The sequence below is a fragment of the Corvus hawaiiensis genome, chromosome 2 (assembly GCF_020740725.1).
Source record: "Corvus hawaiiensis isolate bCorHaw1 chromosome 2, bCorHaw1.pri.cur, whole genome shotgun sequence".
Classification (NCBI taxonomy): Eukaryota; Metazoa; Chordata; class Aves; order Passeriformes; family Corvidae; genus Corvus; species Corvus hawaiiensis.
Genome location: NC_063214.1, coordinates 98,399,604 through 98,422,497, shown reverse-complemented (window position 1 = coordinate 98,422,497; position 22,894 = coordinate 98,399,604). Strand labels below are relative to the sequence as shown.

Genomic DNA, 22,894 nt, shown 5'->3' with positions numbered 1-22,894 from the left:
CTTTGCTTATATATGTTTTGATATTGTTGTTGCTGTTTCCTACCACAAACAATTAATTTTTGCTATTTTTGAGTCCAAGGATTACAAAAATACAGCAGCAGAAAGCATATGAATGCGCTTATGGGCATTATATTGAACTTTCAGCCTACAAATTACTAGAAGAAGTGTAATGAGCTATTAACAAATAGCAAAATAGAAGTGTTTGGTAGGACTGATCTTGATAAGTTCCTCAGTTTGCAGCAAGGGATATTTAGATAGGATGGATATCTGCCCTGCAGCGAGCAAATACAAAGGATACATCCTGAGCTTTGGCACTAAATCATTCCACAAAACACATGCTACAGGTACTGTGCTATAGAAACAGCGATTCTTTAGAATGAAACAAAGTGACTGACATACACAGTTTCAACACTGCAAATTAGTACTGATTAATGCTTTTGGAGCTGCTGTAGAAATATGGGCAAAGAGGATGCTTTTATGAAGGCTGGATCCAGGCTGCAGACATGAGGTGCTGGGGGTCAGTAACAGTTTGGCTCACAGACTCTTCAACTCCTGTGGCATGTCAAGCAGTCTGCCCAGTTTTTTGAAAGCTGTCCAAGCAGCGTCCTTACTCAGCTTTTGCAAAGTCCTGGTGTCAGAATGCAGATGGTATGAAAAACATTGCCAATGTCTTTTCTAAATGATAAATATTTTATTAGTGTTTTCTGCACAGGGAGGGAGAAATGGTTCTGATATTAGAGTCCAAACACACAGCTGGCTCTCCAAAAAGAATAAATTCCTCAGAAATTTCAGTTTTCCCTGGAATTTATTTTCACAAAGGAAAATAGAGAAATGATTTTTTAAAAAGCAACTCACCTGAATTAATATGGAGAACCAGTTAGCATAGTTCATGTTATCTCTCAAGACCAAGAACTCAATGAAAAACATCTATTATCTAAGTATGTACTTGAATAATATTATATGGTATTTAATATTTACAAGTAAGATTATTATTATGAAGTAATGGACAGGGTTGCATTATGCCATCTCAGTTGCATCTTTTTAGTCACCAAGCTAAGTGCAAGGTTCTATTTAAGCAAACTTTAACCAGGTCTGCAGTCCAGCCATCAGTGGATTACATATACACATTTTGCTGACAGAAGCCTCTATTATACATAAAGCTAGAAAGGCAAAGCCTGTGCTGCTCCCAATTTGTATTTCTTGTATAAAGGCACTCTGCTGGCAGCACTGTGATTCGACAGTGTGATTGCAATAGCAGCCTTTCCTGGCTGAGCTATCCAGGTGATAATTGACACTTCACCACATCCATTATGTACGAGATAGCTGTGCTTCTAGATTTGATACCTGTATGTATTGTGTGCATTGGTTCCTTAAGAGGTCTGCATTATCTTTGAACTGAGATCATTCAGGTAGACTGATGTCTAACGCAACAGGGAATTCAACGTGAGGGAAGCCTCTCTGGCAAGAAGCAGTATAGGTCAGAATCAATTTTAACTCTCCTTACCAAAGAAAAACAACCCATCCTGCAGAACCAAACAAACTGCACCAGTTTGAGCCTCCACCCAGAAATCTGGCAATCTGAATTACACTCTCTTATTGAGCAGTACTTCCCTCCGCAGGAACAATGAATCAAACAAAATAAATAAATCTTTACACTTCCCTGTTCTTTCCACCTCCCAGTTAATCATACGTCATTTTAGAAAACCTAAGCAATCCATAGCAGCAGGCAAAACTGCCATCACAGAGCGCGTTTGCAGCGTCACATTGACCTCCAGGAGCAGGGGGTGGGGGCTGTGCTGGCTTCCCGTTTCCAGCCCGCCCGGCGAAGCAGGGTGCCCGAGGCTCGCAGGGGGAGCGGCTGGAGCTGCTCTGCCCCAGCTCCCCGCGCGTGTCCGGCCGCGCCGAGCTCCACCGCGGCCTCTGCCACCCTCGGGGGTGCCGCTGCTGCGGGAGCGGTGCCCGCCGCGCCGAGCTCCACCGCGGCCTCTGCCACCCTCGGGGGTGCCGCTGCTGCGGGAGCGGTGCCCGCTGCGCTGAGCTCCACCGCGGCCTCTGCCACCCTCGGGGGTGCCGCTGCTGCGGGAGCGGTGCCCGCTGCGCCGAGCTCCACCGCGGCCTCTGCCACCCTCGGGGGTGCCGCTGCTGCGGGAGCGGTGCCCGCCGCGCCGAGCTCCACCGCGGCCTCTGCCACCCTCGGGGGTGCCGCTGCTGCGGGAGCGGTGCCCGCTGCGCTGAGCTCCACCGCGGCCTCTGCCACCCTCGGGGGCTGGTGCTGCGGGAGCGGTGCCCGCCGCGCCGAGCTCCACCGCGGCCTCTGCCACCCTCGGGGGTGCCGCTGCTGCGGGAGCGGTGCCCGCCGCGCCGAGCTCCACCGCGGCCTCTGCCACCCTCGGGGGCTGGTGCTGCGGGAGCGGTGCCCGCCGCGCCGGCCGCAGCTTCCTGCCCACTCCCTTCCCCGCGCTCTGCAGCTCCGGCACGGCCCTGCCCGCCGCGCTCCTGGTGCTTTACAGAAAGCGCAGCGGTGCGGGGATCCACAAAGGGCCCCGGCCATGCAGAACGCACTGACCGAATTAAGTCTTTTTTTCTTTCCTAGGGGAAAAAGGGAAAGAAGAAATAATCTCCTAGCAATCTTTTTCCCCACACAGACACATTTTTCCACTTCTTGGGACCAGAGCAATTTATCAGGACCACTATTTACCCCAGGATAGGTACCCAATTTTTTGCAAATGTGTTTTTGCATACCATTTTCTACACTCTTTGGCTTGGTGAGTTTTAACACAAAGGTCCAAAATGTTAGAAAATAGATGTTCAATTAAGCCTGATAAAGCCTGGTCCATTATTCCCTTCCCTCACTAGCAGATGCCAGGAGACGATGTTTCTTTTCTAGGCTGTGGAGAAGACTTGTTGTCCACAGAAGTTCTTGGTAAGGGGCTGCTTTTCAGACCATCTGCTTTCACTGCAGAAAGTGACTGATTTGTCCAAGCTCCTGTTGCTACTTGAGGAGTTTTGAGTTCTGACATGCCTGGTTAGCATTTCTAAGATAGGAATTTCTAAAGTTATGGGGGTTTGAGTTCTTATGCTATGCTCTCAGCATTACACAAGGTCCAGAGGTGAGGAATTACCACCAGACAGATCAAGTTTCTAGCCTGAAAGGAAGTTGTGAAATTACTGCAGATGGCTTGGGACAGGATTTCTGGTACTGTTTCACAGAGCATCAAATAGTCCCAATAAGCTTCAGATAAGTACTCTGGATGTTTAATTCCAGATCTTTTGAAATTTGCCCCTCACACATTTCAAGCCTGTGTCCTTTAAGCAGATCTTCTTCTCAATGAGATAATTAAAATTTATTCATGTCTTCTCAGAGAACCCATGCATTCATTTATGGTCCCAAGGGAAGACTAAATTAACCCTGCTGTCATTTCTTGAAGTATTACCAAATGACAATATTTATACTAGATTTAGCAGTAAATCTCTACTTTCAGGGGCAATGTGTCCTAAAATAGTGCAAAAAGGATGTTTTTCTTCCTATATTTGCCGCATGAGTAACATTAGAGAGACACTTCTTTCCTTTAGGATCTCAGAGGATAAGAAATTTACAGATGGAAATAATGTAAAGGTATTCATTTAATGTCTTTTCAAAGGGTAAAGGATAGCAGATCAAAAATATTTTCTTCAAAAAGTTTTCTTTTTCTGTCAGTGGAGGTTCTGTAGCTCTTCATTACCTACAGTATTCTTGTCCCCACCACCACCAACCATCCCACCCTTCTTCTGGTATTTCCCCCCAGTGCTCTGAAACACAGAGGTCTCTCTTTTCTATGATTTCCTTCCTTCAAATTCTCCCTTCACATTTCAGTGATGTAAAACAGCCAAGATAAGAAGTAGCTGTCTGTTCCCGGGAGGAGGCTGACGGATGTGCAATTCAGAGGAACAATTCCGTTTTGCCTACTGTGTTCCTAGGATGGGGGGTGGTGGGGAGTGGGGCAAAGTGAGAAGTAAGTTAACCTCCCTATTGCCAGCAAAATAGACACAGCAAAGCACATCAGCATTGTACTGCTCTCCTCCTGAAAGAATAGAATAGTTTAAAAAAGATAAGATATGGAACAGGGTTGGCTAATAACTTGTATGTTTGGTCAAAATACAAAACCAAGTAATTGTGTAATGCATCCTATTGCTCTTTAAGCATCTGGCATAAACTGTTGTCTTCAGTCATGTAAATCATGTTTCCTCTAGGTCCCTTGTTGCTAGAAAGAGGTGACTGGAGAGCTAGACTGTTACCACCATGGGATAATAGTTACATTTGTTGTGGTTTTTTACAAATAAAAGCATACTGGGGTTTGGTACTGTAAGAGTTAAAGAAGTATATTTGTGTGGAGGATGAGGGGTTTATTATTGTGAGATTTTAAGAGTAGCTTTTTACATTATTTTTATATTATTGATGTGGCTTAATGAGGAAAACACAAGAAATAATGTTTTCTTACTTACCTAAATATAATAAAAACAGAAGAAGTAGAAAAAACTTCCTTGCCTTGGGATCCTAATTCACATTTTAGCAGGAATTCACAGGCAAGAACATCACATTTTATGATGGTAAGGAAGTTCTCCAGTAAGCAACAAGAGGCTGGGTTTCCGTGATTAAAGGATACAGTTGGATTTAGTGGGACAAGTGAGTCCAGGCCAACTGGCTCTTTGCAGTGGGAGATTTTTTGGGGATGAATATGAAAAAGTAGGGCATTAAAATGTCACAAGAATTTCTGAGAAATTTGTTACTGTAGATACCCTTTATCTTTCTCAGTAAATAGGAGAAGACAAATCAATAAAGGATCTTCATTATTACCATATTAAGATCTTCAAAGGTTCTTTTTGTCATGCCCATATTTTTAATATCTTGCCTTGCTGCATAAGTGGTGGCCTAGACTCACAATCTGGCTTGTGTGTTAATAAAGAAGCACAGGAACACCAATAGGAAAAAGCATTCTCCTGAGGTACTAAAGCCAGTGTTCTTTGTAGCAGTGGGCAGCAGGAATCACTAATGCCACAAAATAAGGCTTAATGTTAGTGTGAATGTAATCTACTTTAGGGAGTTAACCAAATGATCTGGAGACCTAAGTGTCGTACAGGAGTAGGAAAGAACGTGTATGCGTAAGGAATGTAATGGGCAGCAGTCACAGAAGTCCAGGGAAACGGAAATATTATGCTTGCATTATCAGAACGGCAGAATAAATGTTCTTAGTGGACACTGTGTGAACAGTGTAGAACCATGAAAACAGAGAACAGTAGAGAAATGGTCCAACTGTGCTAAAAGGTTGCACTTGAGCAGCAACACTAAAATTGAAACCAAGTTAGCGGCTTATCTGGGATCTCCTGCTTCTGAGAAGCTTTTGCCTGAGTTCATCAGGAAAAGCAGAAAAGTAAAGAAACCAGAAGGAAAGCTATTATACTTCACAGCTGAAAAATGAATTATGCTTGTGTGTGTGTAAGTACACACTAAGGAAATAAAGTGGATGATGGTTGGAGTAAATGCCTCCAAGACTTGGTTTACCAGCTTTCCAATTCAGTAAAACAGATCCCAGGATCTGACAGCTAGGGAAACCCTCTGCTTACCTTTCAGGATACAAAAGGAAAGAGACTACAAATTAAGCAATATAAACAGAGAATGGGAATTTTCTGGGGACTATTGCTCATCTTGTTAGATGGAAAAATGAGGTTTTAGTTATGCAGCTTGCAGATACTGAACAGAACTTAGCCCCTCAAATGCGTGCTTGGTGAGATCCATCTCTGTGAACAACACGTTGCTGACAAAGTGTGACCAGACTCGAAACCTCATTACTGATCCAGCATGTGTCAGTACTGTTGCCTTTTCATGAAAAAGACCTGCCTTTCAAAAATCAACTGGAATAATTTATTAGATGCTGGAAAAATAGAACACAGAAGGAAGGCTCTAGTGAAGAGGTAGCAATGAAACTGTTTTACCAGGCTTTCAGCAGATGAAGCATTGAGTTTCTTTACAAAAATAAATGGTGAGAGATTAATTCTTCCAGGAGGGGATATGTAGTAGAGTTTTCCCAGAAACTTAATGCATTTAAGATCTATCCTGCTCACAAAATATAGTGTAGATATTGACTTTTCCATATCACAGAAAAGAAAGGCAAGACAATTATGTGATTTTTCTGTTACCTTGTGAGGCCTGAAAATGAAGCTGTGGCTTTGTGGTAGAGCAAAGGGTCCCTGGAGAACAGTCTTTATGTTCTCCATACATATAGTAATGATTCACTAGAGGCTTGATTCCTCTATCTGCCTGGGGAGAGCTGTTTTCCTCTACTTGCTTTGGAGTTTAGCAGAATCTTGCATCTTATGTCAGAGAAAAGCCACTGCGTGTTCGTGTTTCAGACCTTAGAGAGGTCAGACCAGTGCCATAATAAAGTGGTACCTACTCAGGACACCAACAGGCTCATTAGTGGTCTCTAATCTGAAGATCTCTTCTGAGCAGAGGCATGAGATACAATCTGTGAGGTTTCAAGGAGGCAAACAAGGAGATAGAGCTTGGATGTTGTTGTTACTGTTTTGTTGAACATGAACATTGCAGCCCCAGGTTATTTCCACACAATTGCTGATAAAATATTTCTAAGATCCATTCTGGGGCTTTGGGCATTCTTTCTCAGTATCATTATGTTGAGCTGGCATCACCTATGAGGAGTTTCATAGAAAGTTTCTTATAGCAAAGCTGAATGCATACATCCAGTCTTCTGGCTGCCTCTGATAGATTTTCTGAGTTAGGTGGGTGGTACAGCTCATTCAGAAATGTGTTCTGAATAAAGCATCGATTACCAGTTTCCAAGACCTTTGAACTCGATGAGCACTCTGGGGTTTGTTCCACCTCTTCTAAGAGTCAAGCTTCATATCATGAGTCAAGCTCATATAATTTCTAATACAGTGAGCTACAGATGTGTTACTTTTTTCTTGTCTATTTTCTACTCCTTACTGGCAAGACATGAGAATTTCTAAATTTTGTAGATCTGTTTGCAAACTGACAAGCATGTAATGAAAAAAGATGTGAAAGAGAAGCCAAATGACATCGCTTAAGTCAGTTTAAAGCTTGATATTTGGTTGTTTATAATCTCAATATGTTAGTTGTTTGTACTATGATAAGAGCATTTTTGGTGTGGAGACTGAGCGACAAGACTTATTGAAGCAATGCAGACAGTGTTTGTTGGTGAGGGAAGTGGCCCGGAAGGCAGGAAGATCCTGGGTCCTAGACCAAGCTGAACCAGTGACTCATCAAACTCTGGGAAAGTGCATTTAACCCAGTTCTGCAACACTGCAGAAATCAGATCAGCTGCCACATGTAACCAGAGCAGGTTTTAAGTCACAAGTCAGTGGTAATATGGGAAATATGAACCCTTTTTTTCTATTCTGAGTAAATAAATGTTATTTCCATCTTGCCATCTCCTGAGCCAATGTTTCACAGTATGGCTGTGGTAATGTTCTTGTATACGCAAGGGGATATTTTCAAGGAAGTGAAACCTCCCCCATTCCCCCCTTTCCAAAAAAAAAAAAAACAACCTTCCCACTCTTCCCATTAAAATTATGTGGAAACAGATATGCAGGATGAAGAAATATCCAAAAAATAAACTGTCATTTATTTTTTAGGATACAGGATAACAATTCAGCCATTCCAGGTTTCAGGTTTTGTAAGCTACAGATACAAATACATTATATTGAGCTATATAGATTTTCACACCTAACTAGGCAAGTAATTAAAAGAGCTTTTTGGTAGAAGAAAGAAATGAAAGATATCATATGAGTCTATGAGGAGGAATTATAACATTTCTTCTGTTTGAAGTTTTTGGGTGGTTTATACATGCACTAGGACATGCAAAAAAAGAAGGAGCTTTTACAGGTCCGTTCTTTTCTCATATGAGAAAATATTTTAAGACATTTTGCTAATCAAAAGTATATAGATGAGAAAAGAGATTTTCAGTGATTGCTGACTACCAGTTTTTATATCCACAAGAAAGACATTGATTTTTTTTCCCAAATACATTCTTCTGTATGTTAGATTACCTTCCTTAACCACATTGCAAGTGGCAGAACTTTCACAGATGTCTGCATACAGTCCTGATATGTCAGATCCTCTACTGTACCTTCTTTATTTGCTATACCTGTACCCAAGGCTTTCACCAGTGGCAGCACTGATCAACTTGGAACAGAGGCAGTAAGGCTCAGGGAGGAGGTTAAGTTTTGAAATCAAAAGTGGAAAGTGAAATGGGTCAGTTAGAAAGCTAGTCCTCATGGGCTTTTTCTTGACTGAAATAGAAAGGAAATGGTGGGTGAAGCATCTGACCAAGCAGTTAGCAGTAAACACTTCCATCATCAAATGCAGTTCTTTTTCCAGTTTGCAAATCTCTTACCCATTCTTCTTACTTTTAAGGAAACACCAGTCCAGTCCCAAGAAGCAATTCTGAAAAATTGCATAGCAAATTTCCACATTTAATATTTCCACTACAGTAATTTGTCTAACAGACAACCCTGAAAACTGAGCCAGGGCTGTAAACATTATGCTGGACTGGACTTACCCATCAGCATTTATGATAAAAGCAGTGTCAGTCGATCTCCGCTATCTCTGATAAACCTGTGAAAATCCATTCCTTTCAAATCGTGCTGCCAGGGATAGTTCCATACTTCCAGTTCTTGGTAGATATTTCTAATTGCAATTATATAATTCTGCAGGACAAACTTAAATTCAGCTTTTTTGCTTTCTTTATTATATCTGATTCTGCAGGCACAAGATTTAAAAAGGCCGTTTAAAACAGTCACCAACCTCATCCCTCCCAAGGGAAGAAGAACTCCCAGGATCTCTTAAGTATTCACTTCCAAACTAGATCAGCATGTCTGAACCATGTCCAAACCATGACTGTAAACAGAACGATGTCTGTAAACAGTTATCAGAGGAAAACAAATGTAACAAATTCAATTGATAAACGCAGTTCATACACAATCAAACTTTTTTAAGTAATTACAGAAAACATGAAACAGGAATAAAATCTCAGTGGTTATGTCCACATTTTGGGAAACCCTGGCACCATTGCACTGCACTGAAAAGAACACAGGTGCTGCAGCCATGCAAACAGCTGTGCAGCTGGTTTCTGTCAGTCCCCTCCCCACAAGCAGAGCTAGTGCAATAGCCATTGCTGCTGGTTCAAAAGCAAAAAAAGCTTCAAAAGACAACATTGGCAGGTTGTCTTGTTCTTAGTGTAATAGGCACAGATGAGTTTTCAGAAATACTGGTTGCCTGTCTGAAGTATGATTAGCAACTTTTAAGGTTTACCAGTCACAAAGAATAATATGTTCTTAAGTTTCCTGAGTCTGCCAATTTACGTAGGTGAGTAAACGAGACAGGTCAAATAACTGGCATGGTTTATAAATAGACTAAAAAAAAATCTCCATATATAGACTAGTATCCAGACTTTCTATTGTTTCAAGCAAATGATATCATTATTTGGATGTCTTTCCAAAACTGAAAATGACTAGACTTCGGAAACCAGTAGTTAAATATAGAAATTGCTACTTTAATGAGTGAATGCTGTGTTTCATTATTATGCTACTAGTATGTGAACAAATGTCTTTCTGTTCTTAGGGATGGGAAAGGAGGTTTTATTCCAGTAATATAAGATTTTGCACAAAAGCCAAATTCAGATTAAGGACTGATAGTGTCTTTGACTTCATTCCTTTATGGAAAATATTCCAGTATAACTGCACATATCAAGTGATAACACTGTCCACTAACTTGTGCCTTGCATAAGCCTTGGGCAGATCAAATACAAAATGCACACTGGTTTGTATAAATAAAATATTAGAATAAAAATTAAAAGAGAAACAATCTGTGCCTTTCAATGTCACAGCCTCCCTAATAAATGATTACATCTACCTTGGCAAGTCACAAAAAAATCACAGGATTAAGTCAAAGGACCTTTTTCATTGCTGATAACTAGAAAACACTTCTGTCTTCTGTAATACTGTTTTTGAAACCACCTAAGTAGCTTCTGTGGAGATACATTTAATTTCTAGGGATGGGGTGTTGAGAATAAGGACTCATGTTAAGATGTTCCAGCACTCTTAGTCTAAAGACCACTATCCTTTTAGATGAGGAATGCCATGTTGAATGTTAGATGAGAGTCTGTTGTCTCATAAGAAATGATGATAGTGAAATAATATGCATCTCTAAAAGTATGCATTTACAAAGATGGGATCAAGTTTAACAAGAAATCAAATTTTAATTTATCAATCCAGATTTTACTTTAGCTACTGCTGCATCCTTACTTTCTCTCAGATTTAGCTAAAATAAATCCCATTTGAACAAAGAACCAGGTATAAATTTAAACATCTACATATCCACAAGGTGTCTGAGTTCTCATTACAATCAAGGAAGCCAATGGGCTTGCCTTAACTAATAGTAATAATTAATGCAGGTATCTTTGCTTACCTTTATTAATACATTTCCATCTTCAAAGTCTTACTAGGCTTATACCTGTGGGGTGTTTCTTCTGCAGGCAAACCCAATTCTGGCCTTGGTAAAAAGGAACAACATTTTTATTCTCTTTCTGTAATCATTGTGGGTATCAGTTCATGGCTGTGTAATATTTGATCCTTTGTAAGACATAAGAGACATTTTTAACCGTGGTTGCACACCCCTCAAAGAGCCTGCAGCATCACCTGTCTCCTGCTAATATATGTTCAAGCCTTAGTTGATGACGAAGACAAAATTTGTCATTTCTTTAGGCAGCTGAGTTACCTGTCTCAAATAGAGAAGTGCCAGATTATGTTTTTCTTCCTTTTCTGGATGCAATTTTGTTCCAGAAAAAGCGTTCTGCATCTTAGCCCTCCTTCATTAGCTCCTGAAAGCTGGAGCACTTTCATGCAGAGACCTGGGGCAGCTTTTTAGGATTCCCTTTCTCATGGCATTACAGATTCTTCAAAAATAAGCAGGAGTGCTATATTTTTCTATAGAGGTGACTTTTTTTTTTATTGTTTGACATTTTAAAGTGTTTTAACTGGGTTTTCTATCTTATATTCTTTCTTAGCATAATATATAATCATCTCTGTGATGGAAAAAAAGGAAAAATATGGCTGAATCCAACTTCATTACCTGTAAAATACGAGACTACTATTCTCTGACTTCTTGACAGAAAACTATGTCACAACATAGTCTGCTTGCTTTGAAATGTGCTGTTTGCAAACAAAGTCATGTTGGACAAGTAGGCAAGACCCCTGGACAGTTATTCAAATATCTGTGCTTTGTACACAAGCAGCTTTTAAGCATTACTCTTTGACTGAGCCTCTTAAAGACCTTTTTTTTTTTTTTATGCCTATTTTATCACAGCAGCTCTTTCTGCATTCCATCTGGTTTTCTGGGTAAATATGTGTTTGGATTAAAGCCACAAAATGGTTTTATGAAAACATGAAGGATAAGTTCACACTCTATCAGATCTGGCTTCTGCCATTGTTCCAAGGCAGACTCTCCAGACTGCAACAGGAGAACTTTTTAATTTGAAGAGGGGTGGTAAATAGTACCTCAAATAAAGTGAACATGTGGAGCTGTGAAGTTTCACTTTGAAATGAAACTATGCAGCCTTCAAATCAAGGCTGCATGCCAGAAGGTTCATATAATCAAGAGTCACAAGCAAGTCCATAAGAGGAAAGTCTTTTATAGCTTCATTTCTGAGAGATACAGAATTCATGTTTCCCATCTCTGACTCCAACATACTTGCTGAGACACTTGAGAAGACAAGTTTCTGTCTGTTGGGGTCTTCTCAGCATTGAAGACTTTACATTCTTGCCCTTCCTTTCCTCGTCCCAGACATCAAACAAAGGCATCTCTGTCCCTGGGAGCAGTAGTCCCTTTGGATACTTCTCCTTTGTTGACATTCCCATGCCCATCAGGACTCAGAGCTGAAGCAAGCTGCTTGCTTTCTTGGCATCCTGCTTCCCAGTTTTCTCTATACACTCTGTCATAAGAGGGAGATGGCACATGAAACTTCACACTGGTTTATAAAACATAATTGATTGTCACAAGTATAGATCTTCTCATTGCATTGGGAAGGTTCCATTGGGCAGTGGTTAGGAGACCAGCTCTTGTCATACAGTTGGTGGTGAGTCTCTTTGTGTTCTTCCCGGGACCAGTATCCTCCTCCAGATTTTTTTCATGGAAGGATATGTAAATACATGGCTCCCCCTACTTTTGGTGGGAAGTGTAAACATTCATAAGATTTCAAGGTCACGCACTAAATTATTCCAGTTGCCATTCATCCAGTCTGGAAAAGGTTCTGGCTCCCATTCAATATGAAAGAAAGAATTAGTTCTTAGCGAAATAATTCTCAGAACAGTTGGGAGAGAGGATCCACACCCACATCTTTTCCTTCCTCTCTGCCAGTGCCAATGATCTCTCCCTTTCCCTGGACAATTAAGGTCTTCACAGTGGTCTTGCTGTCCCATGCAGTAGTAGCTACTGGACTGTGAGCAGGCAGTTTCAGATGGCTGGTTCCATCTTTGACATTGTAGCTCTGAGGAAAGACTGAGCCTGTTCCTGGGCAGTCCAGGCCTCCTCTGCTGACAGCATTCTCTGTACTTGTTTTGAGTGGCTGTTTATACATGTTTCTAGAGAAATAAGTTTGGCAGCAGGAAACAAATGTTTTCTACTCTTTAAGGAGTAAAATGTTGGGTTTGAGCAAATACAACTGTGCTGTCACACTTGAATCTGACGAAGTTCTTCTCTGGTGATGATCAGCAGCAGGAGTACTCAGTTTCTAAGTCAGGGCTGTATAAACCGAATTTGAAATTAATGTCCGTATCAACAGCTGAAGGTCAAATGTGAAAGCAGAGGTTCATACTGGAGGTGTGGCCTAGTCTGGTCTCCCTGGCACTGACACAGAGGGCTGACTCTCAGGCATGCCAGGAATTCCCTCGGGTCTTCCAGGCTGAAGCCTCACTTGAAGCATCTGAATGTGCTGCTCGAATGTGCTGTTCATTGCCCCACTGCAGAGGCATGCAGTATGTCAGCACCTCCAGTCATAGTTCAGTGTTTCAGCAAGCTCCCAAAACCTTCTAAAACATGCCTTGGTGAAACTTAGGTGAACAGAATGAGGCTTGTCAGCACAGAAGTTAATGCACAACTACAACCTTCAAAATGTGAAAGAAGACGTCGGTGTATGGAGTCTTTGATTCCAAGTTGCGATATTTTCATTATAATTTCCGTAATTATTTTTTGAGCTGTATGTAAGGAAATGGCTTATATTTCCTGGTCTTTCTGTACTCATAGAACTGGACTTTGAGGTCTGTCTCTGGTTGCCTTTGTTCTTTGTTAGAATACCAGCCCTTGAAGTGAAGGTACTTGAACGGGCACGCAGAAATGACAATTACCCAAATGTGGCCAAGATTAGCAACAAATAAATCACTAATGTGTGGAAAAGTTTAAAGAAAACTGCATGTATGTTTCTGGGGTTTTTAAGAGTTTGGCTGAAGGAAACTGCATTTAAGTTGTCTATTTTTGGCTGAAGATGTATAAGTACAGAAATAATATTGTCTGGAGACAAAAAAAAATTATGAGAAAGCATGAGGGCAGAAAAGGTTTTGTGTTGGGACACACACATTTTATGCTTGCTATACATAAGAATGATAAGTATTTACACTAGGCAAATATGCAAGCTTTACAAACATAGGTGGCACTTACTAACATGTTTTCTCTCGCTCTAAGTAGTGTTCACGTTCCTTGAACATGATGAATATATTCATCCCAGCACAGTGTGTGGGTAAGCCAGCTCTGGAGATGCCTAGCTTTTAAACAGTGTGGATGGGTTAGATGTAACTTAAGATTTGCTGATTAAAGAAAACACTTCTGAGAACCTAGTATTTCTTTATTTGGCAAAGTAACATACCACTGTTGTTATTAGTAATAATTCACAACTACATCACTGCAAGAAACACTGAATTACAATTCTATATCCTATTGTTATTAGCATTTGTAGAAAATCAGTGTAAGAAATCTGATAAATTACACAAAAGGGCTATTAAGTTGCAATTCTACTGCCTTTGCTCCTTCAGTTGGTATTCAGGAGTAAGCCTATCTTTCCTTACAAGCTTATCCCTTCTTACCCCACGCTCCCACAGGGACATGCCTGGTCAAGAGACCTGTGGTCTCTCCCCATGGGGACTCCCAGTGGGCTTGTGCCCACAAGTCAGCATCACTGCTGCCTGCCAGTGTCCCTGCTCTTGCTCTTAGTATATCCTGACTACCCTCACTCTTCACCTAATTTGATGCCCTCTTCATATTTTTTTATTTTCCAAGTTTTTACCACCCTTGCACCTCCTTTTCACTGCCTGTACTCCTCCCAAATAAGCAACCTACTCTTAGTTTCTTTTTCCTCATTGGTCCATTTTTTTACACTCAAAAGTTGGTGTTTCTGACACTATTACCTAGGCAATTTTTTGTCTAATATGGTATTACCATCACAGTTGGCTGAATGAGACAGCCTTGCCTCCAAGGGCTGCCTTTTGACCCTGTGGGTCTCGTTGGGAACATTTATGTTACACATTTCTGGACAGAATTACCATATTTTTCTCCTGATTCTCCAACCTAATTCTAATTAAGCAACACCTCACCTTATGCACAGAAAGCTTGCACACCAGTGCAATGGTATAACTTGTTTTGTGTTTGCACCATATGTCTGCTCTTAAATAGTGTTCTTCACACTCGGTGCTCCCATCAAAGCTCCCATGGCTACCTGTGAGAGTGAGACTTGGACGCTTAGCGTAGGATTCATCTCATTTGGAGCTGGACATCTGCTCTGTAGACACATCTCAACCAGTTGCCCTATGGTACATTTCTATTCCCCTTACCCTTCTATGAAGACATTTAGCTTTGGTATCTGAAATACATCTGATGAGATTCTCTGGGTGATCTAAAATAGTAGCCAGATATTGTGCCTATGTTGCATAAATCTTAAATTAGAGTCTATAAACCCCATTTCTAGACTCTGCCTAGACTCTAGACTTTTTAGAGATTAGTGGAATTATGCATCATCCAAAACATGAGAAAGACTTGGAACTGAAAATCTTCTCAGCAGACACCTTCATAATTGAGGGCCAGTTCAGCAGCTTGATTACACAAATCCTAGAATATCATTCTGGTGCAGGCACATTTTTCTTCATTTAACTGCATGCTGAACAAATCAGGAGATTCATCTCCCCCCATCCTTACACTTCTATGGGGGGGATCTCTCTGTGTAAGGTACTCACCTCCACCCACCTTCATGGTTGAAAGAAAGCAGTAGGTACTTTCTGGGTGAGATGCAGTCTATCAGTTGAAATGCCAGGATAAGAATGGAATGAATTATGTCCTAGATCTGACTGTTCTCACCGCTGACCAAAAAGGCTTCTGCTCAGATCAAAACAACTACATTGGGTTGTCACCATTAGTGTTATGTTCCCAGAAATATCTTTTCCTCAGGACGTAAATAGCTGAGCACTTCCAAGAACATAGCTAAATTTTAAACTTTAAGGCTCTTTACATTCTAATTATTGACTGATATATGTCCATTTGATTTCCCTTCATCTCAATTGTGTGCCCATGGGTATAATTTTTTTTAACAAGTTCTACAAGTATCCTTAACAGACTTAATTTTGAACCTTAACAATCTTGTAAACCATAATGTTTTAGACTGTAACCCCCAATAATGTAAGATCAAACAACAGTGCAATGATCTTCAAGAAGTTATAAATGTTCTAGATAGTGGAAGATAGTAGAAAATGCTACATGTGACTAAAAGCTCCCAAAGTTGAAAAGTTGAAAGTAGCAGTTGAAAAGTGAAGAGGTGGAGATTAGGTAATAAGGAAAGCCCAAGTATAATCAAGAAGAGGTATATTACTGCTGGTCTCAAATGCTTTCCCATTATGTTCCCAACTTTTGGAGAATCTTCCAGATTTTTTTTTTCATTATCTGCAGAGTCTGTGTGCATAAAAGGACACAAAATGAGAAAATAATGAAAAAAAAAAGCACTTCCTAAAATTATGGAAGAAAACAATTGTGTCCCCATATTAGCTGCTGGTATTGTTACAGCATGCAAATTAAAATGTTGGATGGTGGATAGTACACAAACAATAGACCTTGAACTTCCATTTGAAATAAACATTAGCAGCCTCCTCCATTTTTTTTTACAAGTGCACAAACATCTTGCCATTCTGATTCATTGTCTGTTTTCTCCTTGACAACAGTTTACCAAATGTAGAGTCACTCTGCTAATTAAAGAAATAAACTTATTGTTCTCATTATTTTTTCTCAGTAGGCGAAACTGAAAACTGACATCAAATTACTGTTACTCTTAGGCTGGGATATGCTGTTGTTTACAGCACCAACAAAAACAGATTCTAAAAGTTCAAAATTGATTGTTACCAATGGCAGCACTACTTCACACACTGCTCCTTAATGGATACCTGCATCCTCCAGAGGAATATGATCACACAGGCCATACATCTGCATGGCATCCATAAAAATTAATAGAACTATTCTCAATTTCAGAAAAGGAACTGAGGGGAAAACTCTGTAAAATGAAGGATACTGAGAAAAAGATGCACATTTCATCTGCAAATAGGTTAACAAGAAATAAACCCCATGGAAACAGTGAGTTTGTGTTTATCCAGATATTTAACTAAAAAATGGACCAACCTGAGCAAACTGGTGGAGTTTATAAAACTGTCTTGATTTAATATTTCCTCTAAACCATAGCTTAAACATAAAGCAGAATCCATAACATGACATAGAACTCTGCTACATCCATGAAAAAATTTCCTGAATAAAAACCACACCTATAAATAGGTCAGGGCATGGTTTCAGTTTGGTGGACCACTTTTATCAGTATGAAAATCCTACCTCTTCCATTAAACATGAGAATTAAATATAAAGTTGAAAGTTTTTATATTTTAATATATAAAAGTACTTAAAATACAGACATGAACCTTCTCATGACAAGCAAAAGAACTCGTTTGGGGAACTTTGTGTTGCTGTGTGTCGTAAGATTAAGATCCTGCTCTACAAATACGACCAAAGCAGGACTTAGGCAATGCTGGGTGCCTGCTCCATACCTCTTACTCATTTGTCTGCCAGGGAGGTATCCAAATCCCAGAGCTGTGTTTTCAGGTAGTTTAAAGGCAGAAATGGATACCTGAGAAATGTGACCCAAAAACCTCAGGTGTTGAGTAGAGGATTGCTTAGAGCCACATGAAAAATTCTAAGCATGGCAGCTTTGGTCCCCTCTCTGTGTTTTAGCTCCTTAAGTCAGTGCTAGAGGCAGGAATGGCAACATCACTGTCTATTTATGAAACAGCATAGCAGTTCAGAGCACCCATCCTGTTTTGGAGGCTCGTTTATACCCCTTTCACCTCCCTTTCAAGAGATTATGTGCTCAAGCTATGAAGGAGGCAGAAAAGTGAAGGCACCATTTCATTTAGCCAAGAGGGGAGCAAGTGACGTAGAGCCTGACTCTGTACCCTACAGCTGGGTTCCCTTGAGGTTTCATCTAAGGAGCAGTGCATGTGAAGTGCCCTGAAAGAGAGGCTCTGGTTTCCTGCAGACTAGACTTAGTCCTTCTCTCTTTTTCTTCTGACTGTATTAATTACTCACTGTGGGTCAAGCCAGGTTCAGAAATAGTGATGAGGAATCCCTTCCTCCTTTCCCAGATTACTTACTAGGCTGCTGGGTCATTTTCAGGAGTTCAAAACCCTGGGCTTAGGTGGGCTGCAGGCTGGTCTTCACAATGTTCCTAATCATTAAGTTACATTTGTAAAAGTCACACCACAGCATGCACAGCATCTCTGCTGTTCGTGTTTCTGAACAAGACTGACTGTGGCTGCTGCATTCCATGCAGGCATTTGCATGGAATATAATCTGAGTTTGCCTGCCTGTTGAAGTCCATCCAAGGATTTGTGTGGAGTGGTACATATTTTGTGATCCATGTATTTGTGGCCCAGGCCAAGGTGGTTCTGGTCAGGCAGGAGAGATGTAACTGAAGACATTTACTTAAGCTGGGAGTGACTTCTAAATCACAGTGGTTGACTGCAGCAAATTTTATGTTCCTCCAGAATCGGCAGCCATAGAAGAGGAGAAAGCAGGAGTTTAGCTCATGATTTTGGACGTGATACGTACATTTTCCTTTATGTCCACCAAGAAATATTTCAAAATACAGCAACCATTTAGAGCATGCATAGAAGGATGTGCTGCATTGTGACCTAGGATTTAGTCCATGTCCGTAAAGAATCCAAGCAGCTGCACTTCTGTGATTACGATATCTATTGCATGTGTCAAAAAGATATATGAGATACTGCTCAGCATCAAGCTGCAGTGTTTTGAAAATGCGGAGGGAAATAAATGAAGTAACATTATATTTCTTGATGCTGATCTCCAAGAACTGGACAGCCACTCATGGCCGCTTCTAAGCACAGATTAAAGAGGTTTCAACTGTAAATCCTAGATCTGGTCCTGGTCTTTGCTTTAGCACTTCCCAGCCAGTCTGCTAATCAAAGCTTAGTGTGCTGTTTCAGATATTCTAGCTGATGCCTTTTAACTTTTGTGTTATGTGTGTTCTGGTTTGCAGGGTGGAAAGAAATACACAGGACCATGTGGAGGCAGAGACTGCAGTGGAGGATGTCAGTGTTTCCCTGAAAAAGGAAGCCGTGTAAGTAACATTTTTCTCCTGTAAAATGTTCTTGATGGTACAAGTTCAATGCTATATAATTTGCTATATATGACTTGCATTAGGCTGCTAAGAGTATTAAAACAATTATTCTTTTTCAGGAAAAAGTTATTGTTGCTTCATCTTACTTTCTCACAAGCTCATAGATTTGAAGAAATACTTTGTTACAAATACCTTATTATATGTAGCAGGCACTTATCTCAAAGATGAGAGCCAAGGGACCTGACAGCCATGATGGCCTGTAGCCGCAAGACTTAGTCCTTCTCTCTTTTTCTTCTGACTGTATTAATTACTCACTGTGGGCCAAGCCAGGTTCAGAAGTAGTGATGAGAATCAGATCAGTAGGATGAAAAGATACCACATACATGCATGGGATGCATATATTTGATGATTTTAGTGGTCTTTTCTAATCTAAATTATTCATTAATTCTATGATTCTCTGTGTGATTTCCAGTAAAGCAAGAGTGAACCACGCCTGCAAAACCTGAAATCCCTGCTGAAAGGGAACTGCTTAGAACTTCTGGCATTATGTTGTGGCTGATAGTCTGTTCTTTGTTTTGGGGACTAGTGAGGAATGCGGCAGAGGAAAGGAGATGGGGTGGAGGGGATTAGCCACCTGCCACAAAGAGCACTGAGAAATAGGGCAGTTTCTATCCTGTATGGCTTGGAGCCCTGGCTGGCAGGCTCCTTCTGTACAGCTTGGTCTTCTGCAGCTGAGACAGTGACTCAGCCTTTTCCATCCACCCATCTCTAAGAATAGGTCAGGCAAGAGATGTGGTGGCAGGTCATGTGCTTGTTCTCCTATCACAAACCTCATAAGATTTTTCAGTTCTCTGCCTTCCCTCCACACAGCCAGCCATCAGTTCCCATTCCCATTGCATTCCTCAAGCTTGACTCCACGTCTGAGAGGAGGGAGAGGTGGTAGGAAAGTCACAGTGTAGGTGGGAGGCAAGGAACACTCTTGTTTACAGCAGAAGTCCTGATGTCTCCATGGAAGTCAGATGATCCTGGGGTTACCATGCCATGGGGGCTGTAATGCTTATACTCCCGTGGCCTGACCAGGAGCTGCTCATGATGTGCTTTCCATTATAATAACCCAATGACAACCTGATGAAGCTAAGGACAAACAAGCCCTCCCCTGAGACACAGCTTCCCATGGGAGTCCCTCCAGCTGTTACTGCCTTACCCTCATCATCCAGCGCACGAAGTTTGGCAAGTGCCTCCTGCCACTTGCCACTTTTGACTGAAAATCAAAAACTGATGCTGTAAGATTCTCACTAGAGTTCATGAAAATATCTGTTGCAAAACTACCAACTTTTATGTTTTTCATGCTCCTTATTGACTGAATGACCTTGAATTTCAAGTTGCCAAATGTGAAAGAAAAAACAGATAGTTAAACAAAACTAACTGCATAGATTAGAAAAGCTGAAAATGTGAAAATACCATGGTAGAGAAGCAGTCAGGTGCCACTGACAAGAAGCTCCCTGTGAGTTGCTTACTATTTAGATTGGGAAGTAAGGGCAGATTTTATGTACTTGCTCACCACTCTCAGTTTTACCTCAGGGAAGTAAGTAACCCCATTTATTAATGAGGTTGGCCTCCCTTTAAACAGATACTCAAAAAGAGAAAAAGGGTATGCCACAGAACATAAATTATATTTTACTGCTTGTGGTTAATTTTGCAAGATGTGAAAAAGTATTGGAAAAAGGCATTTACAGAATTTTACACTTCAAAAATCACATTTTATCTCTCTGTATTTTACCTCTCTGAAATGATACACCTCATTCTGATTTAGCACACGCTGCCAGTATTTTGTGTCTGCTGATCTCTTCAGATATCACAACCCCTGTTAAACATCTGGTTTAAGGAACAAGATTGGCCTTTAGAGTCTAGTCAAATTTGGCATAGCTTCTGGTCTCATGCTAATCCTCAATGGGATTATTTATTTTCACAAAACCTCTGTATAATCTGGCACGACACACGTTTTCTGTTTGAGGTGACTCATTGCATGCACAATGGACATACTGCGTGTTTGCACTTTTAAGAATGCCTGACCAGTCTGTCAGAGCCTGCTTCTGCTGTGACTCTCCATCCCAGGTGCCACAGAGCTGTCACTTGCAGGGAGCCTGGAACTCAGGTAGGAGCAGCACTGCAAGGGTCTGGAGCCAGCTGTCAGCCCAGCCATCCTCTGGAAGTTCACCCTCTGTTTGTGACAGGTCTCAAAACCAGGCAAATTAAAAGCATTTTCTTTGGATTGCTGCTACTGAATTCACATCAGCAGCTGTTGAATGAAGTGAATTCTTTGAAGTGGTAAACAATTGCAAGCTATGAAAGGAGTAAAGGTCTGAAGAAATGCCTACTCTATATGTGCTTCTACTTCATTTGTTGTCACTGCTCAGTTGTACTCTTAAGATACAGCATTTAAGGAAAGATGCTTATGTTTATTTGTTGTCTTAATCCAATAACTTGTTTTTAAAAAAGCACTTTTTGTAAAATATGCCCACTGATGCCTCCTGGGAATCTGTGTGAGAGACAGAGGGGCACTGTCCAGATGTGTGAAGATTCATCCAGGCTTTGGTGATTTGTGCCAGGTCTCCAGGTGCAGGACAGCTGGAAGCCCTGTGCTTCTGCCTACACTGCTTTTGGTTCAGGACTGGTAAGAATAGGCACAAAGGCACAGGAAAGTTGAACCCTGCTTCACACGGGCCATTTCTAGGGGCAAAAGGCAACCTAGCACAAATCAATGCACCCACCTAGCAGGCCTACTGGAAAGAGGTATGTGGTTTTAGGTTTTCTTCCACTCTGTTTTGGCTGAACTCAACCCTGCAACCTTCACTGGGCTCAGACACAGCTAAAATCCAGTGGGGACAGAGAAATAAAACAGCAGAAGCATCATCTGCCCACTGTAGTGGTGGGGGAGTGACTGCAGCTAAGCAAAGGCAGCATCTAGCCAGCAACCTCCTGCCTCTTATCTGAGCTGCTCCCAGGGCTGTGAGGACACCTGCAAATGGCACTTCTTTCTTCGTTCCCAAAAGGAAAGCTAGTCAAATCCAAATGTTCAAAGAATCAGGACATTGCTGATAACTGTGTTTGCAATTCACAGCAAATGCTGAGTTGTTTCTTGGAGAAGTTTCTCTAAAGAAATGTTTCTCTGGGCCATACATGATCCCCTTGAAGTTCCCACCTCCAGTCCTGCTTCATGTTCACATCTTCAAAGTAGAAAGAGCAAAGGGAATTTCTTCTGCAAGCTGGTTTGGTGTTTTTTTCCCAGTCTTTAATGACACTCTAGTCTTTGTTCTTTTTCGCTGTAGCCTACTTATCTTCCAGTTGTATTTACTGTTAGCTGGTTACAAATATCCAGTCTATCTAACAGTACCTTGCATCTAGGTAGATGGTTGGAGCTGGGGCTGCAGGAGCCAAGCTTGGGAACCAGCCTCAGCCTCATCTCCCCTTTTCACAGCTCAGTGGAGTGGCAGTGCAAATCAAAGCTCCTGAAGGCGTGTTCAAATCCACACGATAAGAAACCATAGTATAAGCTTCAGTGGAGGACACAGAGTGAGAAGGCAGAGGAAAGACAACAGACTCATCTTCTCCCTGAGACAGAATCATCTTCTAATTTTCTTCTAGGGCAACTCCTAAATTGTTCTCCTACGACAACAGACTCACCCTTTCCCTAAGGTACATTTGGAGAACATAATGTAAGGACTACACAGATGCCTGGGTAAGAGGGAAGAGAGTAGAGGGAAACACTGATATGACATTGAAATTATGTTTTGAATTACATGGAAACATGGAAAGCCTGGATTAAAGGAACAAAAAAAACCAAAAAACAAAACAAAACAAAAAATATTAAAAACATCTGGTTTTCTTCCTTCTTCCTCTAGATTTTTATTGCAACTCCTAAAATCTTGAGATTTATAGTTCTTTTCAAACATTGCTCAGAGAACAGTATATGTGCCTTAAAATTTGTTAAACATTAATGCACTTATGTAGGAAACGATAACTCCATTCAGTACAATGGCCAACTGTTTAACCTATTGAAGTTCAAAACCAGCCTCACTTCATAACCAACCTAGAAGGCTTTATAGAAAGTGGAAGTGAGTAGAAATGTTTTTGATCTTTCTATAGAGGGAAAAATTGCACTCTTTTGAAATCTT

At 41.0% G+C, this 22,894-nt stretch overlaps 1 protein-coding gene across 2 annotated transcripts in view; it reads left to right on the top strand.

The window, feature by feature from the left end:
* The window catches only part of COL4A2 (collagen type IV alpha 2 chain), a 145,821-nt gene that overhangs the window by 25,595 nt on the left and 97,332 nt on the right, over window positions 1–22,894 (top strand). For both annotated transcript variants that reach the window (XM_048328291.1, XM_048328283.1), the window contains one exon: window positions 18,639–18,719. In XM_048328291.1, the coding sequence (XP_048184248.1) occupies window positions 18,639–18,719 (81 nt within the window). The remainder of the gene's footprint in view (window positions 1–18,638; window positions 18,720–22,894) is intronic.